General features: G+C 37.3%; 1 protein-coding gene across 2 annotated transcripts in view; it reads left to right on the forward strand.

Moving 5' to 3' along the window:
- The first annotated feature begins 943 nt into the window (after positions 1–943).
- The window catches only part of NUP133 (nucleoporin 133), a 30,018-nt gene continuing 6,133 nt past the window's right edge, over positions 944–24,828 (forward strand). Inside the window, exons 1-22 of one of the 2 annotated variants that reach the window (XM_042025236.1) lie at positions 944–1,188; positions 2,302–2,420; positions 3,219–3,322; positions 4,362–4,469; positions 6,052–6,183; positions 6,484–6,654; positions 7,276–7,431; positions 7,527–7,597; positions 8,176–8,323; positions 9,130–9,277; positions 9,916–10,073; positions 10,823–10,914; positions 13,155–13,318; positions 14,677–14,768; positions 14,890–15,114; positions 16,121–16,243; positions 16,699–16,798; positions 17,756–17,998; positions 19,178–19,311; positions 20,936–21,094; positions 22,469–22,604; positions 24,447–24,565. In XM_042025236.1, the coding sequence (XP_041881170.1) occupies positions 1,004–1,188; positions 2,302–2,420; positions 3,219–3,322; positions 4,362–4,469; positions 6,052–6,183; positions 6,484–6,654; positions 7,276–7,431; positions 7,527–7,597; positions 8,176–8,323; positions 9,130–9,277; positions 9,916–10,073; positions 10,823–10,914; positions 13,155–13,318; positions 14,677–14,768; positions 14,890–15,114; positions 16,121–16,243; positions 16,699–16,798; positions 17,756–17,998; positions 19,178–19,311; positions 20,936–21,094; positions 22,469–22,604; positions 24,447–24,565 (3,087 nt within the window). In that variant the 5' untranslated portion in view covers positions 944–1,003. Of the gene's footprint in view, positions 1,189–2,301; positions 2,421–3,218; positions 3,323–4,361; positions 4,470–6,051; positions 6,184–6,483; positions 6,655–7,275; positions 7,432–7,526; positions 7,598–8,175; positions 8,324–9,129; positions 9,278–9,915; positions 10,074–10,822; positions 10,915–13,154; positions 13,319–14,673; positions 14,769–14,889; positions 15,115–16,120; positions 16,244–16,698; positions 16,799–17,755; positions 17,999–19,177; positions 19,312–20,935; positions 21,095–22,468; positions 22,605–24,446; positions 24,566–24,828 lie in introns of both variants that reach the window. The other variant, XM_042025235.1, reaches the window with a different exon arrangement.

The following is a 24,828-nucleotide window of genomic DNA, read 5'->3' on the forward strand; positions in this document are numbered from 1 at the left end:
TCACATTGGACCACAATCCACACAGAAAGCCTAACAGTCCTGAATCTATTATCAAAGAACACATTTTTGAAAAGTTCTGGGATTTTTTTTTTGTACTCTATTTTTAGTTAATTTTATATTAACTGATTGGCTTTGTTGACAATACAGATACAAATCAATTCTTTCCCCAAGTGGATGGTACATACCTACCTTCAGAAAGCTTTTTCATGCAAACCAATGCCACTGAGCATTTTCTTTTAGTGAGGAAAATTTAGCTCCCCTTGAAAGCTAAAATCTATTTCTACACCATAGAATAGCTGTAGAGCATGGTTGTTACATACTATAGATGTGAAACATACCAAGGTTTGCATGGAATATGGTTTCGTGTATTTATTTATTTAATTAGAAAATTGGGGACAAACACAGGTATGCACAGGCTATTTTGAAGATAAGGCAACTCTTAGTGGGAAATACGTCCTTCCAAATGGTCTTTGAACAGCTGCTTTTTGAGCACATCCAGCCTTTCCCTGCTTCAGCTAACCGCATGAACTCGGTGAAGAATGGTTCCCAAACCCAGCCCTGTGAATCTTCCTGGGAGCGTCCCGGAGGATCACGCATCTATTCAGGACTATCCGAGGGAGAGGACCGTGTTTTAGTTTGGCGCTGAGGGCTGGCACCGCTGAGGAGCACCCTGTGTGCCATCCACCGCCGGGAGGCCAGGCCCGCTGTCCTGCAGGAGTAGCCGGACACCTGCCGCGGGGTTTCCGCCGCTCCCCGGCAGAGGCCGCGGCGCGCTCGGATGCGCTCGGCTCTGTTCGGCTCCGTTCGGCTCCACCCGCCGTCGTTCGGCTCCTCCCAGATTCTCTGGTCTCGCTCGGCTCCGCCCGGCCAAACTCGGCTTCGTTCGGCTCCTGCCAGTCCCGCTCGGCTCCCGGCGGTTCCCGCGCGGCCCCGCCCCGCGGTGACGCGCTCAGCGGGCGCCTGGCGGGAGTGCGGGGCCGGCGTCGCTGCCGCATCCACAGCCATGTTCCCGTCGGCTCCCAACTCCCCGCGGACCCCGGGCGGGTCGGCCCGCAGAGCCCTCGGCAGCGCCGCGCCCAGCCCTCTCTCCCGGCCGGGCGGCAAGAAGGGCCTGCCCGTCGTGGCGGCAGCCGCCTCCCCGGTGCTGTTCTCGCCGGCGACGCGGAGGAGCGGCTCCCTCTCGGCGCGGTGAGTCCCGCCCCTCGCCGCACACCCGGCCTCGTTGTTAGGTGCTCGAACCAGTGTGGGTTACGTTATAGTACTGTACATAACGTGTTCAGCGTTATGAATACCTCTTACTAGGTTTTGAATTCGAGGGTTCCTCAAATATATCCCTGTGTGATGTGTGATATATGAAAATAGTAAGAACTTCCTTATTTAAAAAGATAAAATAGTCAAAGTTCAGGCATTGCACACCCACCCACCCCTCTCCCCAGCTTCCTGTCTACTCCCTTCCCTGCGAATCAAAACTGAAATACAGCATGAGCTCCAGATCAGTTTCAGGCTTCCTACTCTCTTTCCTCAGGAGCAGCTATTAGTTGTGTTGGTAAGATAAAGAGGATTGCCCATGTTCAGTTTTGGGGAACTTTTACTTCAGGTCTGCATAATAATTTTTGCACAGTGGGTGTCAGGATTCTCTTCTAGCTTTTCCATTTCACTCTGGGAGGTCTGAGGCATCATTTTACTTGTGAGGAGAAATAAAAAGAGGGCATTGACTTCTAAAAGCAGAGAAATTTGCCCACCTAATTGTGTTCAAAAGACAAGACAGATATATGCTGTCCCAGAGAGAGAAGGTGGGGAAAGATGCAAAGCAGCTTTTGTAAATGATATTGTGAAACAGATAAGAACTGCAGTCTTCACAGCAAACTAAGGGTGGTAGAAGTGCTGGTGGATCCAAGCTGCCATGGGTGTTGAAAGTGTTGCAGTGTGTGTACTGCCCAGCAGTGCCAGAGCTAGGGATGGAAGTAGGCGGTGCAGTCGGGGAAGAGCTTGTGCTAAGCTTCTCCTGACATTGTGAATGTCTTTATTCTGTAGATAACCAGAGTGTAGAGAAGTTGAACAGTGAGCTTGTTGCTGGTGAAGTAATGCACATTCAAAATCAGTTCTTTAAAAATAAACAATTTGATGACAGCTAGCAACTTGTAAGGAAGCCACCAAATTATTGCTTTAGGTGGTGTTGCCAGAGGAAGCATGTTTATTTTACACAAATCTGTTTCTAAATACATACTGATGAAGTAAATGTATGCTGAAACTTATGAAGAAGCAATAAAAAGTTAACTGTAACTTTTTATTTTGTTTAAGAGCGACTCCTACCAGAGTTATCCAGCTTCCTACAGCAAGTGAGACTATTAACTATGATGTTAAAGCTTTTGGATCCTCTCTGCCTGTTAAGGTTATGGAAGCCCTGAAGAAGGCTGATGGTAAAAATTGATGTTATTTTTTCAATGAAAATTGACAAGTGAGAGAAGTCATGACATGTCATTGATGCCATTGAAATAGTGACTTTACAGGGGAAGCTAAAATGTCTGTGCCTTGCTTTGAATCCAGCTTGGTTATCTATGTAACAATAATTACAGTAATACCCATGTGGGTGTGAATGTATGGAAATATCCTTCAGGTGCTGCTTATGCAATTTTTTGTAAAAAGCCAAGGTTATAAAGAAAGCCAATATTAGGTTTTTAGTAACTTTTACTTATTGGTTCTTTCTCGTCTTTTTTACTTGTTTTGATTCTGCTGTGTCCTAGAGTGAATGCTTTATTTTTTTCTTTATTTCAATTCCCATTTGTTTTCTCCTCCAAATGCCCCAGTGATACAAGCCTTTCCCTGAATTCAAGAAATTGGTCTCCTAAGCAATTTTTTCTCTATGGATAAGTTTTCCCTTTATAGTAGATATAAGAGGAACCAAATATGTATCTTAAAAATAATCTTAACAATTGTTGAGCGATTTACAAGGCTGTTATAATCAGCTCTTAAATAGGTGGAAATGGGTTTTAGGGTTGTCTTTTCATTCTCAAAAGTTGAGGGTTTATTGAATGGATTTTTAAGCTAAGTGTAGTAATTTCATATGTTAATCAAATAGAAGGAAATTCTAACATGGAAACTAATTTAACTGTAAGTATTTGTTATTTTCATGTAAGAATGAATGTTTATTGGTTTAGAGGTTACTGTGCAGTGTTTTAAACATCTGAATGCTTTAAGAAAATTACTTTTTTATGTAGCTGATGACCAGCTGAGCGTTCAAGTGGATGAAAGTGGATGGGCCTGGCTAGTTCATAAAGAGAGGCTGATTATTTGGAAGATTGGTCAGTCTGCAGTAGCTAAGGTAACTGAAAGGTCAAGATGGAAGCAAGTATATTTTATGCTATTTGAACTGCTTATACAATTATGGGGTTGGGGTTTTTTTCAACTGGATTTTGTCTGGTTTCCCCGAAAAGCAGCAGGATTAATAGGAAGTCATGCTAACAGTAACTGAAACTCAAGCTTTTGAGACATCTTATAATTTTTATATTCCTCGCTTCTGCTTTAATTGTCACCTTGACACTAAGATTAATTCTTTGTATTTTAATAGGTGTGGCTCTTAGGTTAGATAGTCTTGATAAAGCTTTTTTTGATAATTAAAATCTAGTTGATATGTTACGGATTGGTTTAGATTATTCTGGGACCAATTTTCAACTTGCAAAAAACCCCAAAAGCACATTTAATTTCAGAGGTACTAAACATATGTTTCACCTAGATTTCTTAGGTCAAGAATTTTTTTATCCCCTCTGGACAGTGTTTCTTTCAGTATTTTTTCAGTGATGGTCAGAGAAAAACTGTAGTTACAAAATCAGTATCTTTCAATCAGGGCAGTGTATGTTAATTATACAGGTCCTGCTCTTACAGGGGAGTGTCAGGTATGCACATTCTGGCACTTGGAGAGATTTTTCAAGGGATTAAAATTTTTCTGGTTGTTTAACTTCAAGGGTGTAGGGGAGTGAGAAGTGTTTCCCCTCTCTACTCTGTTAGTACCTAATAAGCTTTCTCAAGTACTTCTAGTTTAATTTTTTTAGACTGTTGTAACAAGGAATAGTTAAATAATCCCTGATAGAAATAATTCAATATTGTAGTGTTGTGAGAAACATTCAGAAATAATTAAAGAAAACCAGTGATGTTTGAAAAGGTACCATTAGATGTTATTTAGCTGTTTGCTGGTTGTGACAACCTTGTTGAAATTGTTTTGTGACATTTTTGGTTCCCTTACACAGTGCCTGGGTTAGTTGAAATGTAATTTTTAGCTGGGTCAAAAAGTCTAAAGATCTTCTGGCAGAGGAATAAGTTCTTTCAGTCTCATATTTATTATGACATCTCTTTCTTTCTTCCAGTTATCTCTCTGCAAGGAATTGCAGCTGCCACCCAGTGACTTCCAGTGGAGTTCTAGTTTAGTAGCTATATCTTGTCTCAATTCTTCAGGTGAAGCACCTTCTCTGCAGGTGATCAAATTTTAAATGTTATTGTTTAAAAGCACCTGTAGAATAACTTTGAATATATCCTTTTTTTATCAAAAGGATATATTCCAAGTATTTTAAAACATTTGGTGGTATGCTATCTATTCAAAAGGTCAGAATTGATAGTTGGCAATAAATAATCGTTGAAGTAAACAAAATTCTGCTCGTCCTTTTAAATTGCACCATGTGCATCTCACAGGATCAGATTAAATAATAGTTTTCCTAAGGATTTCTTGACATGCTTTCATAACAAACAAAAATACAGTAAACTAGGAGGTGGTGGGTTAACAACATCAAGGCAATCAAACCTGGGGTCTGACCAAGTGCAATTTAAATGTTGGCTGAACACTGTTGTTCAGTGGATTAATTCCCAGTATCCATAGCTGAGAGGCAAACACCAGCACCCTCCCTTGGCTGGTCTTTATAAGGAAGCTGACACTGGGAGGACAGATTTAACCTGTCTTGACTGATTGGTTTCTTAAGTGGCTTTTTGTAAGTTACTGTGCTAGAGGGTGAGGTTCAGAGATCAGTTGTGTTCTGAAAGTGTGTTAATGTGCCTGGTACATCTTTTTATTCATGAAAAGAACCTCTCATTTTCAGCTTGGGTGTAGATTTCAGTTAATTTATGCGATGCTCTAATAAAACCAGCTAAGAAGTTGTCCTTGAAGTAAGCAGCAGCACAGAATGTGTAATAGGTTCTTTTCTTTTGATCTGCTGTTGTGTTACACTTCCAGATCATAAAAAAAAGTATTTTGGGATTATCTTGTAAAACCTGAAGTGTTCTGACTTAGTCATATCCAAAGACGTTTAAGAGGAAGTAATACACCTAAACCTAGTATTTTATTTATTGTGTTTTTAAATTTCATCTTTCTTTGGCTTGTGAACTGAAGGTCAGTGTCTGGTAAAAAATTGGTTAGAAAATTCCAAGGAACTCAACAACAACTTCCAGCTACAATTCTTCTATTGTTCTGTGGTTTTTGCTTTTTTTTTTAACAACCAGTAGATTAAGTACAATGCTTTCATCTAAATCTACCTGAACACAGTCTCTTGCTTCATGCTTTTAATTTGGTATCTGTGATTTCCTGAGTTACACTTTAGGCCTATGCCTTTGAAGAGAAGAGCCACCATGCGATTTGATATTTCTTTTAAAGACACTAGAGCAGTTTCTTTGTTAAATTATAGTCTGCATTTGAAGTCTGCCATAGCAGCTTTTAACTCTTGGCATCTGTAATTCTCCACATGCTCTTTTCTGTTCTATAACTGTAAGTTTTGTTAGCATTTCAGCAGCAGACCCTGAATTATCAGGAACAAGAACCACTAGAAGTATTCATTAGCAAAATAAGTGAGTATAACATTCCCTGCACAAATTAAGTTGTGCTGCAGAATGGTTTTGTGATTCAGTTCCAGGTTCATCAGAGTGCATCCATATGTATTTACTACTTTCTCGTGTCTTTGTCACCCACAGTCTTGATATGTAAAATGACATGTTTTAGTTAAAGCTGCAATCTGATGATGATGATGATTATTCTTATCTTGCCTGTTCTGTTAATTACTTTTTCACTTCAAGTCTCTGGCAATAATGGTTGCTACCAGTGAAGGTTCTGTGCGCTACTGGCCCAATCTCGCACATGAAGGATCCTATACAGACACTTTCACAGACTTTGGAGGCTCTTTGTGCAGTTTCCTCAGAGCAGTAAAGGTAAACCAGTATGATTTATATTAAAATATGGGTTTTATTCATAGTTTAAAGATGAAAATGCACGCTCAACTTTATCAGTCTTAAATCTATAATAAATGTCGTGAAGGTAACACTATTTCTCGTCATTAGATTCCAAGAATTATGCGAGAGATTAGTTCTGTTCGTCTTTTTCTAAGGATGCCTTGTGTCTTGTTCAGTGTTTACCCGTATGAGCTGACATAAAGAATTTTAGCTGACAATAGAGTTTTCAAGAATGTGATTTTTATTTTTTTTAATGTAGTTCCTTTCTCTTTTTTTTAGGGAGGAAGCTTTATTTTGTCATCTTCCAGAGGTCAGCTAGTCCGGTTGATACCTGATAGTTCTGGCAAGATTCATCAGCATGCCCTGCCACAGGGGCAGGGCATGTTTTCTGGAATTGGTAGAAAGGTTTCTTCTCTCCTTGGTATATTGTCTCCTGGAAATGATGCTGTGGTAAGCTTGAGAAACATTCATCTTCTTTAATTTCTCTCTGTAATTCCTAGGCTCTGTGTTTAAGACAGGAAAAAGAAAAGATTGTATAAGGATGTGTGATGACAAAAAAGACAAGACTCAGTTCATTTATGTTACTTACATTTCTTTGAAATTTGAATCAAAGAGAGAAACTAAATAAATCTGTATGTTTTGTGAAGGCAAATGCTGGCTTCCTCTTCAACTCTGAATAAAAGGAGACGACTTGGAGTAGTAGTCCTTCCTGGGGAATATGCCATGGTTGCATATCCTACCCCTTTCTAGTGATAGCCTCATCACTACTTGAAGGAACCAGCCTGTAAATTCTTCTTTTCTGATTTAGCACTGCCAAGGGTTGATGACTGGGTTGAGTTTTGTCAATGAACTCTGCAGAAGCTGGCAGAAATTATGAGAAATGTATTTAGTATAGATGTTATTTTAAAATAAGACTTTTCTTGGAAGTTACCATAATGCTCATCTTGAATGCAACTTGCGTAATTGCCCAAGGAAGTGACTCTTTTTATGGACTGAGAGCAGTTTAGATTATTCTATCCAGATAATAAGGCTTTGCTTTAACCTTTTCACTTTTTCATTTGTTAAATGCAGATTTCTAGTGTTCTTTGGGATAGAGAGAGATCAAGCTTTTACATGCTTACAAGTTCAAATCTAAACAAATGGGAGATTGATGATTCATCAGAACGTTACATTCTCAGCTGGGATATCAACAGGATCCTTAAAGAACATATCACAGATGCAATTTGGGTAAGAGCCAGCCCAACTGGAAGGGGTTAGTGTGTTGGTTTTAATTGATAGCCTGTTTATATACAATTACACAACAGATGTATTTATTTTTTTAGGGATCTGAAAGTAACTATGAAGATATTAAGGGAGGAGTAAATATACAATACATGGATTTGCAGCAGAATCGGTAAGGAAGTACACTTGCATCTGGTAAGGCCTTCATTAGTGAGATAAATCTCTTCTGTTTTCCTGCAAAAACTTCATATAAGTAAATTGCAATTTAATTTTGCTGGAGTGGCACTGTGGTTAAATAAGCACCTATGTTAGGTAATTAAGTTATCCTATATTTCATGCTATCACTATCTTTTTAGGCATTACAAATCCTTTACCTGATAATAATTCCGTTCACTTTTTTTAGTGTCATTTTATCAGGTTTATTTGTTTTGCCTTGATTTTACAAGGACAAAAAATAAGCAACTGTAACTTGTTCCAGCAGATGCAGAGAATTCCATATCTCTAGCATTTGATTTAGTTACATAAAATTACAACTGGCTTGGTTCAGTTTTGTACTGCGGTATGAATACTGTTAATAAAGTAGCTTGGAAGAACAAATAGTATAGTTTTTCTTTCTAAAAAAAAAAAAGATGGGAAAGTATCTAGTTGAGATTGTACTTAGATATCTTTTTTTTTTTTGAGTGGTAGTGTTTGAGCAAGTAAAATATATAGTAATCATCTCTCAATGGTGTGATACCTGTTGTTGAATAGTGATGGACTGGTCATACTTGCTGCCGCATGGCATCCTGGCGATCGTCCGTGTCTTGTCTACTACACTCTGATAACAGTAGAAGATAAAGGCTACCAGATGTCTGATGATGTTGTTGTGGAGGTCACACAGTATAATCCATCTTTTCAGGTAATGGAGGTTCTGATACTGACTTGAGGAAGCTCAGTGTTTCAGAGTATTCCTGTACATAAATCATGTGTCAGATTTTTGGCTAAAGGAAAATCAGTTTCTCTTGGAAGTATGTATTTGTAATACTCTGAGGAAAATGTGTACCAGCATCTCTTACTGTTTAATACTAACTGTATATAAAGTTTAGACTTTGCATTTTAAGGTATAACATAAAACCCTCAAAAATAATCTGACTCCTACAAATTTATTTTAATTTTTGTGCTGTCTGTGAAAGTTTCTACAGAGCGATTTTGTCGTGTGCTCTTGCAACCCATTTAGAACAGATCTCAAACTCTGAGACTCTTGTTGCAGGATAAGAAATTAAGAGACCTGTGGTTTGGTCCTTGCTAGGTAGCTGGCTTGCTCGGAATACATTGTCTGTGCTGTGTCTTCTGGAAGCATAAACTTGGGCATTGGATTTCTTTGGTAAAATTCTTCCACTCTTCCTCCTGTCCCCACTGCCTGGCATCTTAAAATTCAGAGGTGGAAGAAGAGTGTGAAAACTGTAGAATAATTGATCTGTTTACTTATCTCTCCATGTGAAATTAACGAGAATATAATGCATACAAAAGGGGAAAAAAAACCCCAGGATCTAAAATTTTAAGGCAAATTAAAAGCCATTTTGTTTAGGTTTTTAGGTTTAAGTTACAGCCATATCTCATTGATAAAATTAAAACAAGTTCAGGCAGCTTGGATTAGCATTTAAAATTTTAAGTGTTTAAGGTATTGATTATGTATGTGTTACTGTTCGTATTTAACACTTTCAGTCAGAAGATGAAGTGTTGTGCTGCCTGGTAGTCCCAGATTACTTCAGCCATGCTGCTTACCTTTATAAGGAAGATGAAGTGTTTGCTTGTTCTACTGGAACTGGCAGAATCTCCTTACCACAGGAGAAAATCATATTTGGCATACAAGGTAACGTGCTGTGGAGGGGAATCACAGTTTGTTGATACCTTCTGGGTATTTAGATATCTGAGAGAGCAGTGTCATACTTGTGCTCCTGTATTAAATGTTTCAAGTTGGGAATTTCTCATGAGTGTATGGAGAAGTGCTGATGTGACATCCAGTATTGTTACTTTACAGTGTTTTAAATGAAAATGAAGCAGATCCCTATTCTTGGTATGTGAGAGGATGGGGGGTTTGCCTGTGGGGCTTTTTCCTTGTTTTTCTTTTTCCTAATATTCACTGTGGGTTGATTCTTTCCTTGAAGTTAACTCAGTGTCAGATGTCTCTAAGTATGTCATACATGACCTTCAGAGGTGTTTTCAAGTAGGGCAGGGACATCGGTCCTTAGGTAGAATTTGAATTAACAGAATCTTGAGTTTTTTTCTTCTTTTCTTCCTTTTTTCTTTTTTTTTTTAAACACTTGCATTATCTGGAAGTCTATGTCTAGAGTAGGAAATAGTTCCACAATCTCTAAGTCAGGTGCAGTAAGCAAGTACTGTTGGTTGGTTAATGACAAAAAGTAATAATTGTCTATGAAACTTACATTTTGGTTTTAAAATAAAGGGGTCTTTATGTGCTTGCTTTTTTTTTCCCTCTCCTCATTTTAGGAGATAGTATTTTAGGAGCAGGTTCCTGTAATAGCCTTCCCATCTTCTTTGCCAAAAAAAGCGGACTTCTCACTATCTTGTCCAGGGAAAATGTTTCTGTGCTTCCTGAAGACCTTGAAGATGCCCTGTCCTCTTCTATTGCTGGACCAAGAAGTGAGGTAATGGTTATTTGCTTGCCTGATGGAAAACAGGGCACAAATAAGGTGGTCTTTTATGTCACTTTCGAATTTTCACTGTGGAAATCCTGGCTTGTTTGGGTTTTAGAGTTGTTTTTTTTTTTTTAAATAGAGACTTAAACACATGTGATGAAGGCAGTTTTCAAAACGTAAAAATTTTTACATCCGCCAGTTTGGGTAGCTTTTTTTGTTTTCCTATGTTTCGCAGTTGAGGTTTCCATGAAATTTGCATTTTTTTCCATGTAGGTGTGTTGCTGTCTATCACTAAGCCTGATATAGCACTATAGTCAGTTGTTATTATTGACTAGTATTTTAGTGGAAGGCCTTTGTGTGATTGCTCTGATGGAACTGTATTTTTCTTAACAAACTAGTCTCTAGTTAAGTTTGTCTGCAGTTAGACCATTTTTGTGGATGATGGTACTCAGGAATACCTTTTAAATTCTGTGAAGAATGGTGGGTTTGAATCTTCAAATAATTATCATTAAAAATTCTGATGGGCAGAATAAATTGGTGTAAGTTCCTTTGCAGATGGTGTGAATTTTGGTCAAACCTCTGTGTGACTTTCATTGTATGGTATCTTAGAGGTTTATGTTTGACTTAATAAACACAACTGCTTCCAGGTGGTGATTTTATTTTAAATCTGTGTCGTTACTACTTAAAATTTTTGTTTTCATTTCATAATGAAGACTAATATTTGTCTTTCAGCTGAAGTTTTTATTTTGCATTTTCAGAGTCCTGCATTTGATGCAACCAGTAGGCTAGAAATTATAGCTCAAGAAGATAAGACCAAATTACTGAAAGCTGCTTTTCTACAGTACTGCAGGTAGAAATTGCACTTCGTTTTTGAGACTTTGCTGGTTTTGAAGACACTCTGATATTTGAGTAAGAGATTGTCTTGGTTAGGATACTCCTGTGCTATTTTAGTTGTAGCTATTTTAGTGACATATCTTTATTAGGAAAGTGTTAAATAAGCCTTGGGCTAGTGAAGAAAGGGTATGTGCTAGAAAGGAGCAGACTTCTGTAATCTCAATGACTTGTCACTTTGTGTAAATTCTATGGGAATGTTTGTGCCAGTGAAACAACTTTCAGCTTTGCATTTTGACTGCTTTAATCTTTATTAAGTGGTGTTTTGTTGTTAAAAAACTTTCTTTTTCATCATCATTTTTATTTGCCTAGCTCTTTTCAGCAATACTTTTGAATGTGCTTATGACCATGAAGACTAACTGGTATGGTAGACCTTGGGCAGGATGATACTGGTTTTTTAGATTGGCTGATATGGAAGAGTGAGTGGAAAAAAATACCCTGTTTGTCAAACTATCCTGATAAAAGCAGTTGGACTGTGGGGAGGCATGCGATGCTTCTGAAAGGTTTGATGTTGAGATGAGTGATGTAAACAGAGGAGGAAAATGAGGAAAAAGGAGATAAACAGATCTGTAGATTAATTATATTTAGAGGGGATTGTTTACAATATTTATGTATTTAAAAAACAAAACAAACCCTCTTAGGACTAATCTCCTTCAAGAGTCTTAAAACTTGGAATGAAGAGGTTTGAGATAACAAGAGGTAGGAAAGCTTTTGACATAGAGCTTCGTGTGAGGTAAGAAATATTGAAGGGGATTAGGCACAGAGAATAAAGGATACCAATACAAGATCTGTAAACAGGCACAGAATTTAGACAAATTCTGCAGGAATTCAGAAGTGTCATTAAACAGAAGTGCTGCTGAAGGTAGCTGGAGTAGCTGTGGTCTGAGAGCACAGTTAACAAACATGTCTTTGAGGATGTGCACAAGGGAGTTGGAAACAGAAGGAAGTGGGAGGTAGTAAAGAAAACAGTGTGAAACAGTATGAAAGTTGAAAGTTATTTTGATAAAAATCTGGGTTATACTTATGAAGCCAGAAGAAAATAATAATTTTATGTATATAGTAGTTATTCTGAATTTTTTTCCAGAAAAAAATAGTATGGTAAAATAATTGGAGCAATCTTGCACAGAACAGGTCCAGATGGGCACTGGGTTGATGCAGACCAAATAATGGAAGGTTGTGCAGCCACTGGAAGTGCAAAGTCCACCAGTTATACAGCGAGCACTGGCAGCTTTACAGACCTAGTGATCTTCACAGGGAATAGGAGGTTCCATGGAAAGATCAAGTTGACCCTTTCTGAGGGCATTTCATGATATGAAGAAGGTCCCATGTAATTTCCTTAGAAACACATCCTGCTGGGTAGTAAAGATGGGACTTTCTTTTTTAGTAGGAGATCCAGTATATTCCATTTTTTAAAAGTATCCTTTGCTTTAGTTTACCTTTGTGCAATTTCTGGATGCACTGCTGGCTTTGTTTTATTTTTTAATTTGTAGACACTGTGGTCATGTAAGTGTTCAAACTGAAAGTTTCATGAAAAATATAAATACTTCCAGTACTGGAATCACAATATCCCTTCTCAGTCAGAATACTGTAATTTTTTAGTCACAAAATCAAGTCTCTGGGGTTTGTGTATATGGCATAATTCTTACATAGAAATACAACTTCCTACCTTGAAGGTCTATGTTTGGTTGCTTCTTGCTCTTTTACTTATTGATATGAATGAAAGGATTCTTTGCAATTATAGGAAATAAAAAGAATGCATTATATTTGCTGAAGTGTTTTCCTGAGAGCTTTTACAAGCTTCCGCTCTATTGCCATTAGTGGGAGTGATTGAGAAAATGAGAAAATTTTAAAACAAGCAATTGAAATTTAGTGACTTAGCTACCAGACACATCCAGACTTGGCTCTGTGTGATGAGTATTTTCTCTTAAATAATAATAATACTAGAGGTAATAAAATAAAGTGTGCCTTAACTCCTGGCTTGTGCTTTTTTGGTTTATAAGTTGTGCAGCCTACTTGCTTTTAAAGAATTTGAATACCTTTTATCCACAGGTAATTTAGAGAGAGTGCAAACAATGCTTGACGTATATAATCAAAAACTTCACAAAAAGTGTATCAGAAAATCCTGTTAACTGAGGGGGTTTTTCTTCTATAATCCTGTCTGTTGATTTTATTTAACATACTTTATTTCATTTCTTTCAGGAAAGATATAGTCAATGCACAAAGCATGGTAATTGAGCTCTTCCCAAGTAATGCAGATCTGGATTCTGATGCTGAGCTGGATAGGGCAGTGACTCAGATCAGTGTGGACTTAATGGATGACTACCCTGCCTCTGATCCAAGATGGGCTGAATCTGTACCTGAAGGTAAATGTAATATGTTGGTTTTTGAGCTTTTTGGGTTGTTTTTTTTTTTCTGAAATAGTATCCGTAATATTCTAAATAACATTATACTTTAAGCTTTGCAAGGAAGGCATAGGTGTCTCTTGCCCTCTACCACCCCTAGATACATTTGCAGAAAGACTTAAAGATGCATCTTTTGATACTACCAGATAAACTTGCAGTCTGCTGTGATTAGTTCTTGACTTCATGTAGTAAACACAAGCAGCAAGGAAAACGTATTTCTGAGAAGGGTACTTTGTGCAAGGATCAGGTGGTGTCACTTTAGTATTTCCATGATTCCTTGCGTAGTTTTGAATAATTTTTAAAAAAATAGATGTGTTAAGAGAAAGGGTTTGTTTGTTCATTCTTAGCCCTTTTGTCAGTGTGACCGCACAGCTTCTGGTCACCTTAGATCCTGGGTAGAGCAAGCTCCTATTCTTCTGGGGCTTTGGTATTTATGTCTGCCTGAAAGAGGACTAGAGAAATTGATTTACGAGTATTTGTTGTACATAAAGGATTAAAGCAGACATGTTTTCAGCAAGAAACTTCTTTGTTCATGCTTTGGTGTCTCTTACAAGTTTTAATTTGAAAGTGGTCCCAGGACCTCGAGGCAGTAGTTGCCAGTTACAGGGTAGAGGCTTAATTTGAAAGTTCATGTAAATATTTACAGATGGATGATGTTTCCTGTTGTTGTTTCTGTGTGGCAGCCAGATGGAAACTGTCAGGCATCAGATCCTCTTTATTTCCGGAAACAACTTTAATTTGGCAGCCTATCTGTGGTTATTCTTGACTAAAGCCAGAAGTGAAAATTGATAGCTTCTTGGAAATCGTCTTGCTAATTTTGCTCAGTGATAGTTCTTCCAGGCTTTTTATCTTGATATTCTAACTACACTTAGAATATACAAAAAATCTGGATGCACAGTCAGATCTGAATGCATGTTAGCACTGTAGTTTCTAGTAGCTGTGGTCTAGGACATAATAAATTTAGCAATAGCTAGTCCACCATGAGGATAAAAATCTGAGTCTGAATCCTACTAAAACTAGAATATGCTCATGAGCTGCTATTTTAGCAGCGTAATAAATTGGGTACTTCAGAATATTACTGATCTAAAGATACTTTAATTCTTCTAAAAGCTTTACTTCAGCTATGATAGAGTTAAAAAAACAGATTAAAAAGAGCATGGTAAGTAGTATATAAATGTGTGTGCATATACTGTAAAAAGTACCGGTGTGGTACTACTGTAAAAATTGACAGATAAGTTCACTTCAAAGGCAAAAAACACAGTTACCCAGAAATGAAGATATCAAGTGCTCTGATCTAAGATTTTACTTTTTTTTAGAAGCAGCTGGTTTCAGCAACACATCTCTCATTCTTCTTCATCAACTAGAGGATAAGACAAAAGCACACTCCTTCTTCATTGAGTTTCTTCATCAGGTAAATTCTACTGTTCTTTTGGTATCAGCACACACAGATTATTACTTTGTCTTGATTCTGCTAGAACACTAAAGTTTAAACTGCATGGGGTGTTTTGTTTTGGTTTTTTTTGTAATGAAAGGTTGGTGCATTTGAACGTCTGGGCAGCTTTCCAGTGCGAGGGATGCTGATGGCCACTCGCCTGTTGCTCTGTGAGCATGCAGAGAAACTGGCAGCAGCTATTGTTCTCAAGAATCACCACTCTAGGCTGCCTGATCTAGTGAATGCTGCTATACTGATTGCATTAAACAAAAGGGAGTGTGATGTTCCTCCAAGCCTTACCCCTGCTGATGTGTTCTTCAGGGAGGTAAGAAACCTGTCATTCATGAATTACTGTATAGTGTTGCATGTAGTAAATGTTACAGTGCGTTGAAATGTACTTTGAAACTCTTCCCTGTGAAACTGTAGAAGTTAATTCAACTTCACACAACTACCCTTTAAATAGGGATGGTGTGGTAGTATTTTCCTCACTTTAATGTATGTACTGTTTTGTGTCTGCAGCTGAAACGTGAATTCTGACAAATTTCTTGTAGCTGAAGTAAAGTTGTTACAATTTCCAACATGGATAAGAAATTAAAAAAACAATTGAAATTCTCTGACACATAAGAAGATGTATGCTAAATTACCATTTTTAAGGGACGAACTGAAGAGTATAAAGCTCTCCAGACAGGAGAGCTGCTTTGATGAGCTGTCCTGGGTGGAATTATATTTATTCAGTCTCTTACAATTTTTGTCTTCTCTAACATTAGTCAAGCTAAGTTAATTCTCAGTTTATGCCACGTTCCAGTCAAGTGCTCTGTCTTTATTTCTTTCTTCCTTCTTGAGAAGAACTATGCACAAAACATTTATTCTTAGGAAGTTTTTTACTGTAGAGAACAATAGTTGCTAAGGGAGAATAATAAATATAAAAGAAAATAGAAATAATAGTCTGCTATTTTAAAGCAGATCTGTTAAGCAGTATACTTTATCTAACAAACATTCTGCTGCCAAATATTCCAGAAGATGATGGAGGAATATGCTTAATGGAAGTGTATGGAGTTGCCTTCAGAAATGAGGATTTTTTTTTTTCCCTGTCAGATTTAAGTCCAGAAAGAAGGCATTTTTTGTAGTCTTAAGTATTGTGTGAGCCATAAGCTGGTGATTTCATTATCCATTAGGGTACTCGATAACTTTTAATATTTTTTGGCTATTTATGTGGTTTATAATAGTAAGTAACGTGCATCTTTTTCTATACAGCTCTTAAATTGGCTTTCAGGTATCAGCTGATAGTGGACATGTTTGTGTTCAGTGTAACTTTTCTTTCTGTCTTCAAGGTATCCCAGATAGATTCCATCTTTGAATGCTTATTAGAAGAGGAGGAACAAATCCTGAAAGATGTGCCTATTGAATCAATTGAGTGGGCCCAAATAGTTGTCAATGTGAACAACATCATTAAGGTACAGAACTGCATTAACCAAGATGTTTGTGGGAGGGGAAGATAAACACTGAAGAGCACAGAACAAGTTCAGCGCAGCTCATCCAAGTTACTGACATGAGAGGAAAAGTGAATATGCTTTTCACATGTCCAAGTACAGTAGAAAGGAAAAGACAGCCTTGGGCAGAATTAGGGACGTTCCTTTTCCTCCTGAGCCACCATTAAAGATAATTTGAGAAATTGCAGCTTTGTTGGAAGCTGTGAAGTCGTGAATATGTAGCAAAGAGTGAAGAGCTTGTGTTTGACCACTGAGGTTTCTTGCTCAGTCAGTATGTCCCCTTCTGTACAACTGAGAAAGTGGTGTAGAAAGAATGTGGATATTTAAAGAACATTACAGAATTATAAAAGACAACATCTTTTATGGTCTGTGTATACTGAGGTAGACTTGAAAATGCTCACATCCTTGCCTTTAAATAGGATATGCTACAAGCTGCCTGTCAGTATCGTCAGTCTAGAGCCTCTTTATATAAAACAGGAGAACTTCCAGAAAGAGAACCTGAATATATTCCATGGACAGGTGAGAAACTACTATTACAAGTTCATAAGTTTCAGAACACATGAATTTCAGTCTGAATTTTAAACTTACTATTAAAAGCTTCTACAGGGTTTCAGTAGACTAAGTGAAAATGAAGTTTTCATTTGGAGAATGAAATGGGATTAATCAATGAACACTTAGTTTGTCCAGTATTGATGATAATTTTTTAAAACTTGCATTGCACATTTGGCTATAAAACCACAAGCTTGGGGAAAAAAACCTAACTTTAGAATTTTCATATTTTTTTTAATGCATCGGTTCTGGCTGGCAGATCTTTGGGGTACATAACATTAAAATAAATCATAAAATGTGGTCTATAACTGTTCTAAAAGGACTGATGATTCTCGACTTGCGTAGATGTGTTTTGTTTTGATGGTTTAATAATGTGAAAAATTATCAGAATAAATGTTCTCAGAAGCAAGCACTTTCCAGTTGGTGCTTAAGCTTCCTTGTAGCCTCTACATGCAAAACACACTTGTTTAGAGCTTCTAAGACAAAAGTCTTGTGAATAGCAGGACCCATGCAAACTCTTTTAATCTTCTGTTTTGACAACTACATCAAAGTGTTCAAATCAGACTAACAGAAGTTGCCTTTTCCTTGTGTGTATTCTCTTAGTTTGCTTTAAAATAGTCCAAGTAGTTCTTTTCTTCTGGAAGAAGAGCTGCTATTGGTAGTTGGCAGCGTAGATCTGCGTAGTTCCGGATTTTTGTTTACCACATCTTGGCCCAACTTAATATGTAAAAGTAGATGGGAGTAGTTGCTCTTTGGGGGTGTGGATCAATGATGGTATTACGATGATTTTCAAAATGAAAACATTTATTAGCTTTTTTCCCTCGTATTTTTTTTTATTATACATAGTAATGTTTTTCTTACACTTTACCATAGATTGCTGTGGTGACTGGATTATTGCTTTAATGTTCCCTGTGTTGTTTTCCCAAGCGTCCAGTGGCCTCCGCACGGCGATAACGCGTCAGCACGGAATCATTCTGAAGGTGGTGTATCCCCAGGTGGACAGCAACCTCCGCAGCGTCGTGGCTGAGCAGCTGGTGGCACTCCTGGATTGCTTCCTGGACGGCTACGTTGCTCAGCTGAAGTCTGTGGATCGCCTGGCCGATCAGGAGCGGTACAGCAGCGTGGAAATGGAATACATCCAGAAAAGATCCGAACTCTTGTCCCCTCTCCGTAAGTGCTCTCCGTGTTCTTTAGCACAAAGATTAAATGGTCCATTCAATGAGGAAATTGCACAGATTTGATAGAGTAGATGGGATCTCTATATGAATTCTGCTTGCTTTACACATTTGCTTTCAGAGTACAAGTGACTGGTTTTATGATTTAATGAGATAATTACAAAATAAAAGCAGATCACAAGTTTGCATCCAGGACTGCACTCCATGTGCATACCTCTTATTAGGCATGTGGCTGCTTGAATTTTTTTTTTTCTACTAACTTGTTACATTTTCCTGGCAGGATTTTATCTTGTTCTAAAAGTAGCCTGTAAATGGAGTTCTAGATGTTTACATTGTTGCGAGTTGAGATAAACTTATATGCCTCAAAAGCTTGTTTAGTATTTATCAGGGAATAGTTACTTTTTCAATATCGATTATTTAATAATTGTACCCAATGTGGTCAAGTCTTCAATGAGTAAGTGACAGAAAAGCTCTCTTTTAAAATGGAAATAATTTGGTGTAAATGCATTTTAGTAACTTTGGAAAGTTTAGGTTTTTTTACTAAAGCAAATGATATAAGTAGAACAATCTATTGATAATTTTTGAGCATTCTTAAAAAAAGTTTCATAAATTATCATTGTTCATTTTCCTGACATTCATGGGCTGTGTTAGCTTATGAATACATTTTATATCATATGTTCAATCTAAGGTTCATAATTCCTTACAAACAAAACTGAGTCTTTTGCCAATTCTTACATATTTAACTGAATGAAAAGAAAGATTCTAAGTAGTATCTTTTTAATACAAGCCAAATTGTCTGTATTTGTCCTGTTCTTTTTCAAAAGCCTTTGGCTGCTATGTTTTTGCTTTGTGTATTTAAGTGGCTGTTATTATAGATGTTAAGTCATGGGTGGAATTCCCTCCCCCAGTGCAAATAGCAGATGATACTAACTTTCAGAAGAAAAAGAAGACTTGGTGCCATTTAGTATTCCCTTCTTCCCTCTTGTGCTGTGGGACAGAGGTGGTAGGTCAGTGTGCTTGCATGTTGCACAGGAGATGTGTGCAGTGGGGGAATATTCCTTTGGGAACGTGTAAGTATCTCCTTGATGGCAACATTTGAAACTTGTTTTCATTTTTCTGGTCTCAGAGGAAGATGAACTTGTTTGATGAAACTTCTTTTTTCTTGGTTACTTAGTGTCCCTGGGACAGTACCAGTTGGCAGCTGCTTTAGCAGAGAAGTACTGTGACTTTGATATCCTGGTGCAGATGTGTGAGCAGACAGACAACCAGGCCAGATTACAGCGCTACATGACACAGTTTGCAGATCAGGCAAGTCCTATTTCCTTTAGATAGTGTTTAAAATAAGTTTGCACCGGAAATGTTGCAAAATGTATTATTTTTTTCTGGGGCTTTTCCCCCCTTTTTTTTAATACTTATGTATTTACATATACATACAGGGGTAATGTGGAAAATCAAAGTCGATATTCACTGTAAAATATTCAATGGAGTATTTTCGTTGGGAGTGCAAAGCTAGCCAGCAGAAATAAGGGTACTACCTGTATGGGCAGTGCCTTTTCATGGGACCTTTTTAGTGCCCCAGACACTTTAGCTCACTCTTAACATTTTTCAGCATTTTGGGACTTCTTCAGTAAGGTGCTGTTGTCAGTACACTGTTGTTTTATTAAACTAATGTAATATAAATCGGAGGATAATTTCCAAAAGAGATTAAACTATTAAATGTATAAATAGAAAAGTAATTAATGTATAAATAGAAAAGTAGTTACAAAGAGTAGGAAGGTAGGGCTGTTGCTTTGGGGTTTTTTGCATTGTCCTGCTTCATATTTGTTGGACAATTTTTCCACTGTCTGTTAAAACATAGTGTAAAAACTTCTAAGTGTGCTGAAATACTAGAAAGCTTAAGGAAAAGGTAGTAGAGATTACTTGACGTGTGGGACTGGAACAAAAAGCTCTTAATTTGAGAGTTGGTGAGATGAATTTGTTTAGCTTTCCACAGCTATTGGGGAAAGAGAAATCCTGCAGTCTACATGTTTCCTAGTAAAGAGAGTATATAAAAGTTGTTATAATAACAAAAACCAGAAGTATCAGTAATAGAAATTATAGCAAGCTGTTTAAATAGTACTTCTTAAATACTCAGCCTGTCAAAGGGCATAAATTACCTCTTTTTTAACACTTCACATGTTTTATTTTAAAGGGGAAATGTAAGACTTCCTGAAAAGAAGATACTGTGGCAAATGTACAGCTGAATAGATAAGTCTAATGGATAGACTATCAGACTGATGGCCTCTTCAGACTTCATTTTTTAAATTGTTCATGGAATTAAAATTTAACATTACTCTAATATTGTCCTGAAAAGACTAAATTAAATCTCGAACAGAAATCCTGATGAGTTATTTCACATGGAAGTTTTTGAGGATAAAATAGGATGCTTTTTCTTGTAAAAAAAAGTTTGTTTAAACAATGCCTGGAAGAAGTAAGGTTGCAGGTTAACTTGTAGGTAGGAGGGAATGTTTCAAAAACGGTGACAGCGGAAGTAAACTTATTTATGAAAGGACATAGTAAGCATGGAGTTTCAAGGGGGGCAAAGGAACTGGTATGAAATTGAGACTAGAAGAATTGTGATTGATGTGATTCCTGTTCTTGTGTATTAATGTGGAGAATCTGCTTTTGGCGCTTCCATCGCTTTAATTGAAGGATTCTGTGTTTATCAGCATCTGTTGCAGAGACCGCATGAATGCTTTAAACACTTTCGATCAGGGCTCTTACTGGGTTTTTTATCAACAGTGTATTTTGTGGTGTGTGTGTGTCTGGATTTATCAAGCAGCTTCTTACTATTTTCTTACCAATTGTATTTTATAAAGCACTTTGTCTTAGGAGACAAACCAGATACTGAAATGTAACTTTTAAAATTTGTTCATATTCCTGTTATCTTCAGAACTTTTCAGATTTCCTGTTTCGCTGGTATCTAGAAAAAGGAAAGCGAGGAAAACTGTTATCTCAGCCTATTGCTCAGCATGGACAGCTGGCCAGTTTCTTGCAAGCACATGAACATCTGAGCTGGTTACATGACATCAATAGCCAGGATTTGCAAAAGGTAGGGTTTCTTAAATACAGCCAAATGGAAATACCACATGTTGAACAGGTCAAGTATGTATTCAAGCAGATAACTTACCTAGTTATGACTCTTCCCCATCAAAAGACAGCTTATCCAGGTGAGTTAGGGGAAAGATGCCAGATAATTAATGGAGTACCGAAAGTCTCCCTTCAGGCACCATCTATTATCTAAGCCACTGTACCATGTAATGGAAATCAGGGCTGCTTTTCATCCATAGTTGGTGGCTAGTACTTTTTACTAAGGAAGTTTGGTTTGGCTACATGATCACTACTTCAATGGAATTGGGGATTTATAGTGAATATCAACAGCACTGAAATACTGTCCAGTGAGGGAAAAACTGAAACTTCTATTTCAAGACTAACATCTTAAAGCTAAAGAATTTGGAGGTATCGTGAAAGTAGAAAAGCTATTGATAATTTTAATCACTTACATTCATAGTTTAAAGTATTTTTTTATAGCAAGTGTGCATGGGGGTAGATTAACATGACATTGTTTTTAAACATGATCATTTGTTGCCTTCTGGGCTTTCCAGTTACATTCCCTCTTCTTGCTGGTCAGTCTTTCCATCCTTCTGCATTTCATTTAACAGTTAAAATTGTTTCAAATCAAAAATGGCTTCCTTCAATCCACATGCACATCTGTTAAGCATGCAAACCATGGGAACATTTATCCTACTGCAAATTCTAGGTTCATAATGCCATATCTCTCTTAAACAAAAAAGCCCCACCCACCAACCCCAACCAAAACAAACAAAATCCACTCTGAGAATATTGTAATATTCCATTTGTGTCAATTGAAGTTTTCTTAGCAAAGCACTTCGAAGAGGGGAATAAGGGTTCTAAAATACACAGTTAATTCAGTTTAGATAGTTTATTTCTGAGGAAGTTCTCAGAAGCTGTGCCTTTGACTGATAAACAAATTCTTGCCTCTGTGTTGGGTTACTGCAGCAGTTATACACATTTTTTTTTTTCAAATTCCCGAATTAACAGGTAAATCAATCTGCATGCAAAAGTGTTCTGTCAAAACATATTTGCCTAATTTCATGGCAGAGTATTGAATTAGATCCTAAAGATACAATGTGTGAAGTTGCAATTTATCGTTTGAGAGAAAGGTAGGGGATTTTTTATTAGTACTGAAAAGATTTTTTTTTTTTTTTTAATATATTGTTGGAAGAGAGGGCTGTGTCTTTTCCTGAAGAGTGTAATGCAGAGTTTTATTGTGCAAACTGGACAACCTTTAAAAAGAAGGGTTACAGTGTTACAAACAATAAATAGCTGTGAGACTTCCTTTCAGATAAAACTCTTGTCTGTTAACCTTCCAATCCTAATTTATAAAACTGATTTCTAATTTTAGGCTCACAGAACATTGCAGACTTTAGCAAATATGGAGACACGATATTTTGCAAAGAAGAAGACACTTCTTGGCTTGAGCAAATTAGCTGCACTAGCCTCTGACTTCTCAGAAGACATCCTACAAGAGAAAATAGAAGGTAAGAAATAAGAATAGGGCAAAGTGAAGAAAAGACAAATTACTGAATTAGAATCCCACTAATTTTGCAGATAGCTGATTTTTTTATGTTGAGAGCGCTTAGTGTGGTACGGATAAATGGGCTGATGGTTTTGCTCATTTTAGGAAGCCGCAAGGAAGACAGCATGAGGCAGTAAGCTGTCTTCCTTGTAGTATTCACTTTCTTGAAAGTATTACTTCCTTGAAAGTATTCACTTTCACATGTGAGTTAGGATTACGAGCATGGCAAATTTGTACCTTTCCACTTGTTCTACTAACGTGTGAAATATTGGCATAAATAACAAGCTGCACTTGTACTTTGAGAAGTGAAAGTTGTAAACCATTCACACTGAATGTATTTTAATGAATCTGCATTTTATATTTCAGATGCAAGGTAAAAATTACTTAATTTCGTAGAGCTTATTTATAGAATGGCTTTCAGTTTTGAATTCTTCTCAGGTCCTGAGGCTCTTAGGCTGTACATGGAAATCCAGTAACCGTGTTGTAATGTAATTACAAATATATACAGGTGTGATCAAGATGTGCTTTCTCAGGGTTTTGCTCTCTGTATCTAGAAAGGTTACCATGACAGTGTTTCATTGTGCTCTATCCGAAATGATGTGAACAGGAAAAGTACAAATATCTGTCCTGCTTCATTACCAAATGCAATGGTTCCACTGCTCTGCCATTCGTATGCCTTTGGAAAATACTGTTAGTGCAGCACATGTGCTGTGAGTGTGAGAAAAAGCAATTCTGCACTACTGGTTAAAGGATTCTGGCCACCAGGGGGACGCTTTGGAATATTGACTCAGGGTTGCTGCTCAAGCTTAACTTCTGTTTATCTGCGTATTTATCCATCTAGGTAATGAATAGTTCTTAAATGCTGTTGAAAAAGCCTGGTAATGATTATGTTAACTAAGTAAGCTTTACAAATTATTTTTAGCTCATAATAATAATGTATTATCTATCTTCTAAGTTGTAAAACACTGCATGAAATCTTGAAGTTTAAATTTAGTTTTTTATCACTGTGAAAATGCCTATGCTGATGTGAAGAATCTCACCTTTAAATAAGAAAATTTAAAAATGAAAAATGAGAAAACCAAAGCTTTATTTAAGTGGACTAGAGGATTCTCAAAATTTGCTCTGGACTTTATTCTGCTACACATTTCTGTGTGGCACATGGTGCAGTGTTTAAAACTTAATTTCTTTGTGTATCACTTTCCTATTGATAAAGAAAGGCTAATTATTTCTGCCACATTTTGCTTATTCCTCCAAACAGATAAAATGCTCCATAGAATTATTTTCCCTATTCTACCATGCAGTGGAAGTTGGTGGGAAGGGCAGGGTTCATACAGTGTGGTTGATGTTTATTCCATTTTGAATGTCTCAGACTAGCAAGTTTCTGATCCTAAAGCAGATCATACTGGCAAGTATAAAACTGTCGAAAACTGAACAGTTCATGAGATGGAACAAGTCCATGGCACAGCTCCTTGAAGTTGCAACCAGCTTACTTTCCTGCACAGTGCAACAGCTTCCATCCAATCCTGTGTATTAATTTTGAAGTTTTGGGGCAAAATTGGAGTTATCCATTTTTTATTACGCTGGGAACATGAGTGAAAAGTAAGAACTAATTCACTAGGATGGCGGTATTGAAGTGGAAGTATTTCTGTGCTTTGGGAACGTGGATGAGAGTCCAAATGGAATGCTTCATAACAAACACTTGTAGGCTTGAATAATGTTGTGACTTGACAGTTACTGTTGTGCCACAAAATTTATTATTACATTTTAATAACATGAAACATTCATTTCCTTAAATGACTACAAGAAATATCAGAGCAGGAGCGCTTTTTGTTACATCAGGAGACACTTCCCGAACAACTCCTGGCAGAGAAGCAGTTGAACCTCAACGATATGCCAGTGTTGTCTGCATCTCAGCTTATTGATGTAAGTGCTTTGTGTTTTCTTCATTACACAGGTAAACTTCCAGGATGTTTTCTGCCTCTTTGTGGTAAAATAAATGAGGAGGTCACAGCTGCCTTTATCCCTTATATGACTTGCTAAGCACCTAAAGATCTGATGTATGAATTAGTTCAACTTTGCTTAGTTCTACCAGCACCAAACATCAGAATGATGGGTTTAGTGCTAGTTTTTTCTGTTGTGACTGTGTGCTTTGGAGGGCTGCTACGAGAAAAAGCAAATCAGATCAG

This window comes from Corvus kubaryi, unplaced genomic scaffold (genome assembly GCF_017639235.1).
Source record: "Corvus kubaryi isolate FWS band 111438036 unplaced genomic scaffold, C.kubaryi_AGA036_p1.0 37266, whole genome shotgun sequence".
NCBI lineage: Eukaryota > Metazoa > Chordata > Aves > Passeriformes > Corvidae > Corvus > Corvus kubaryi.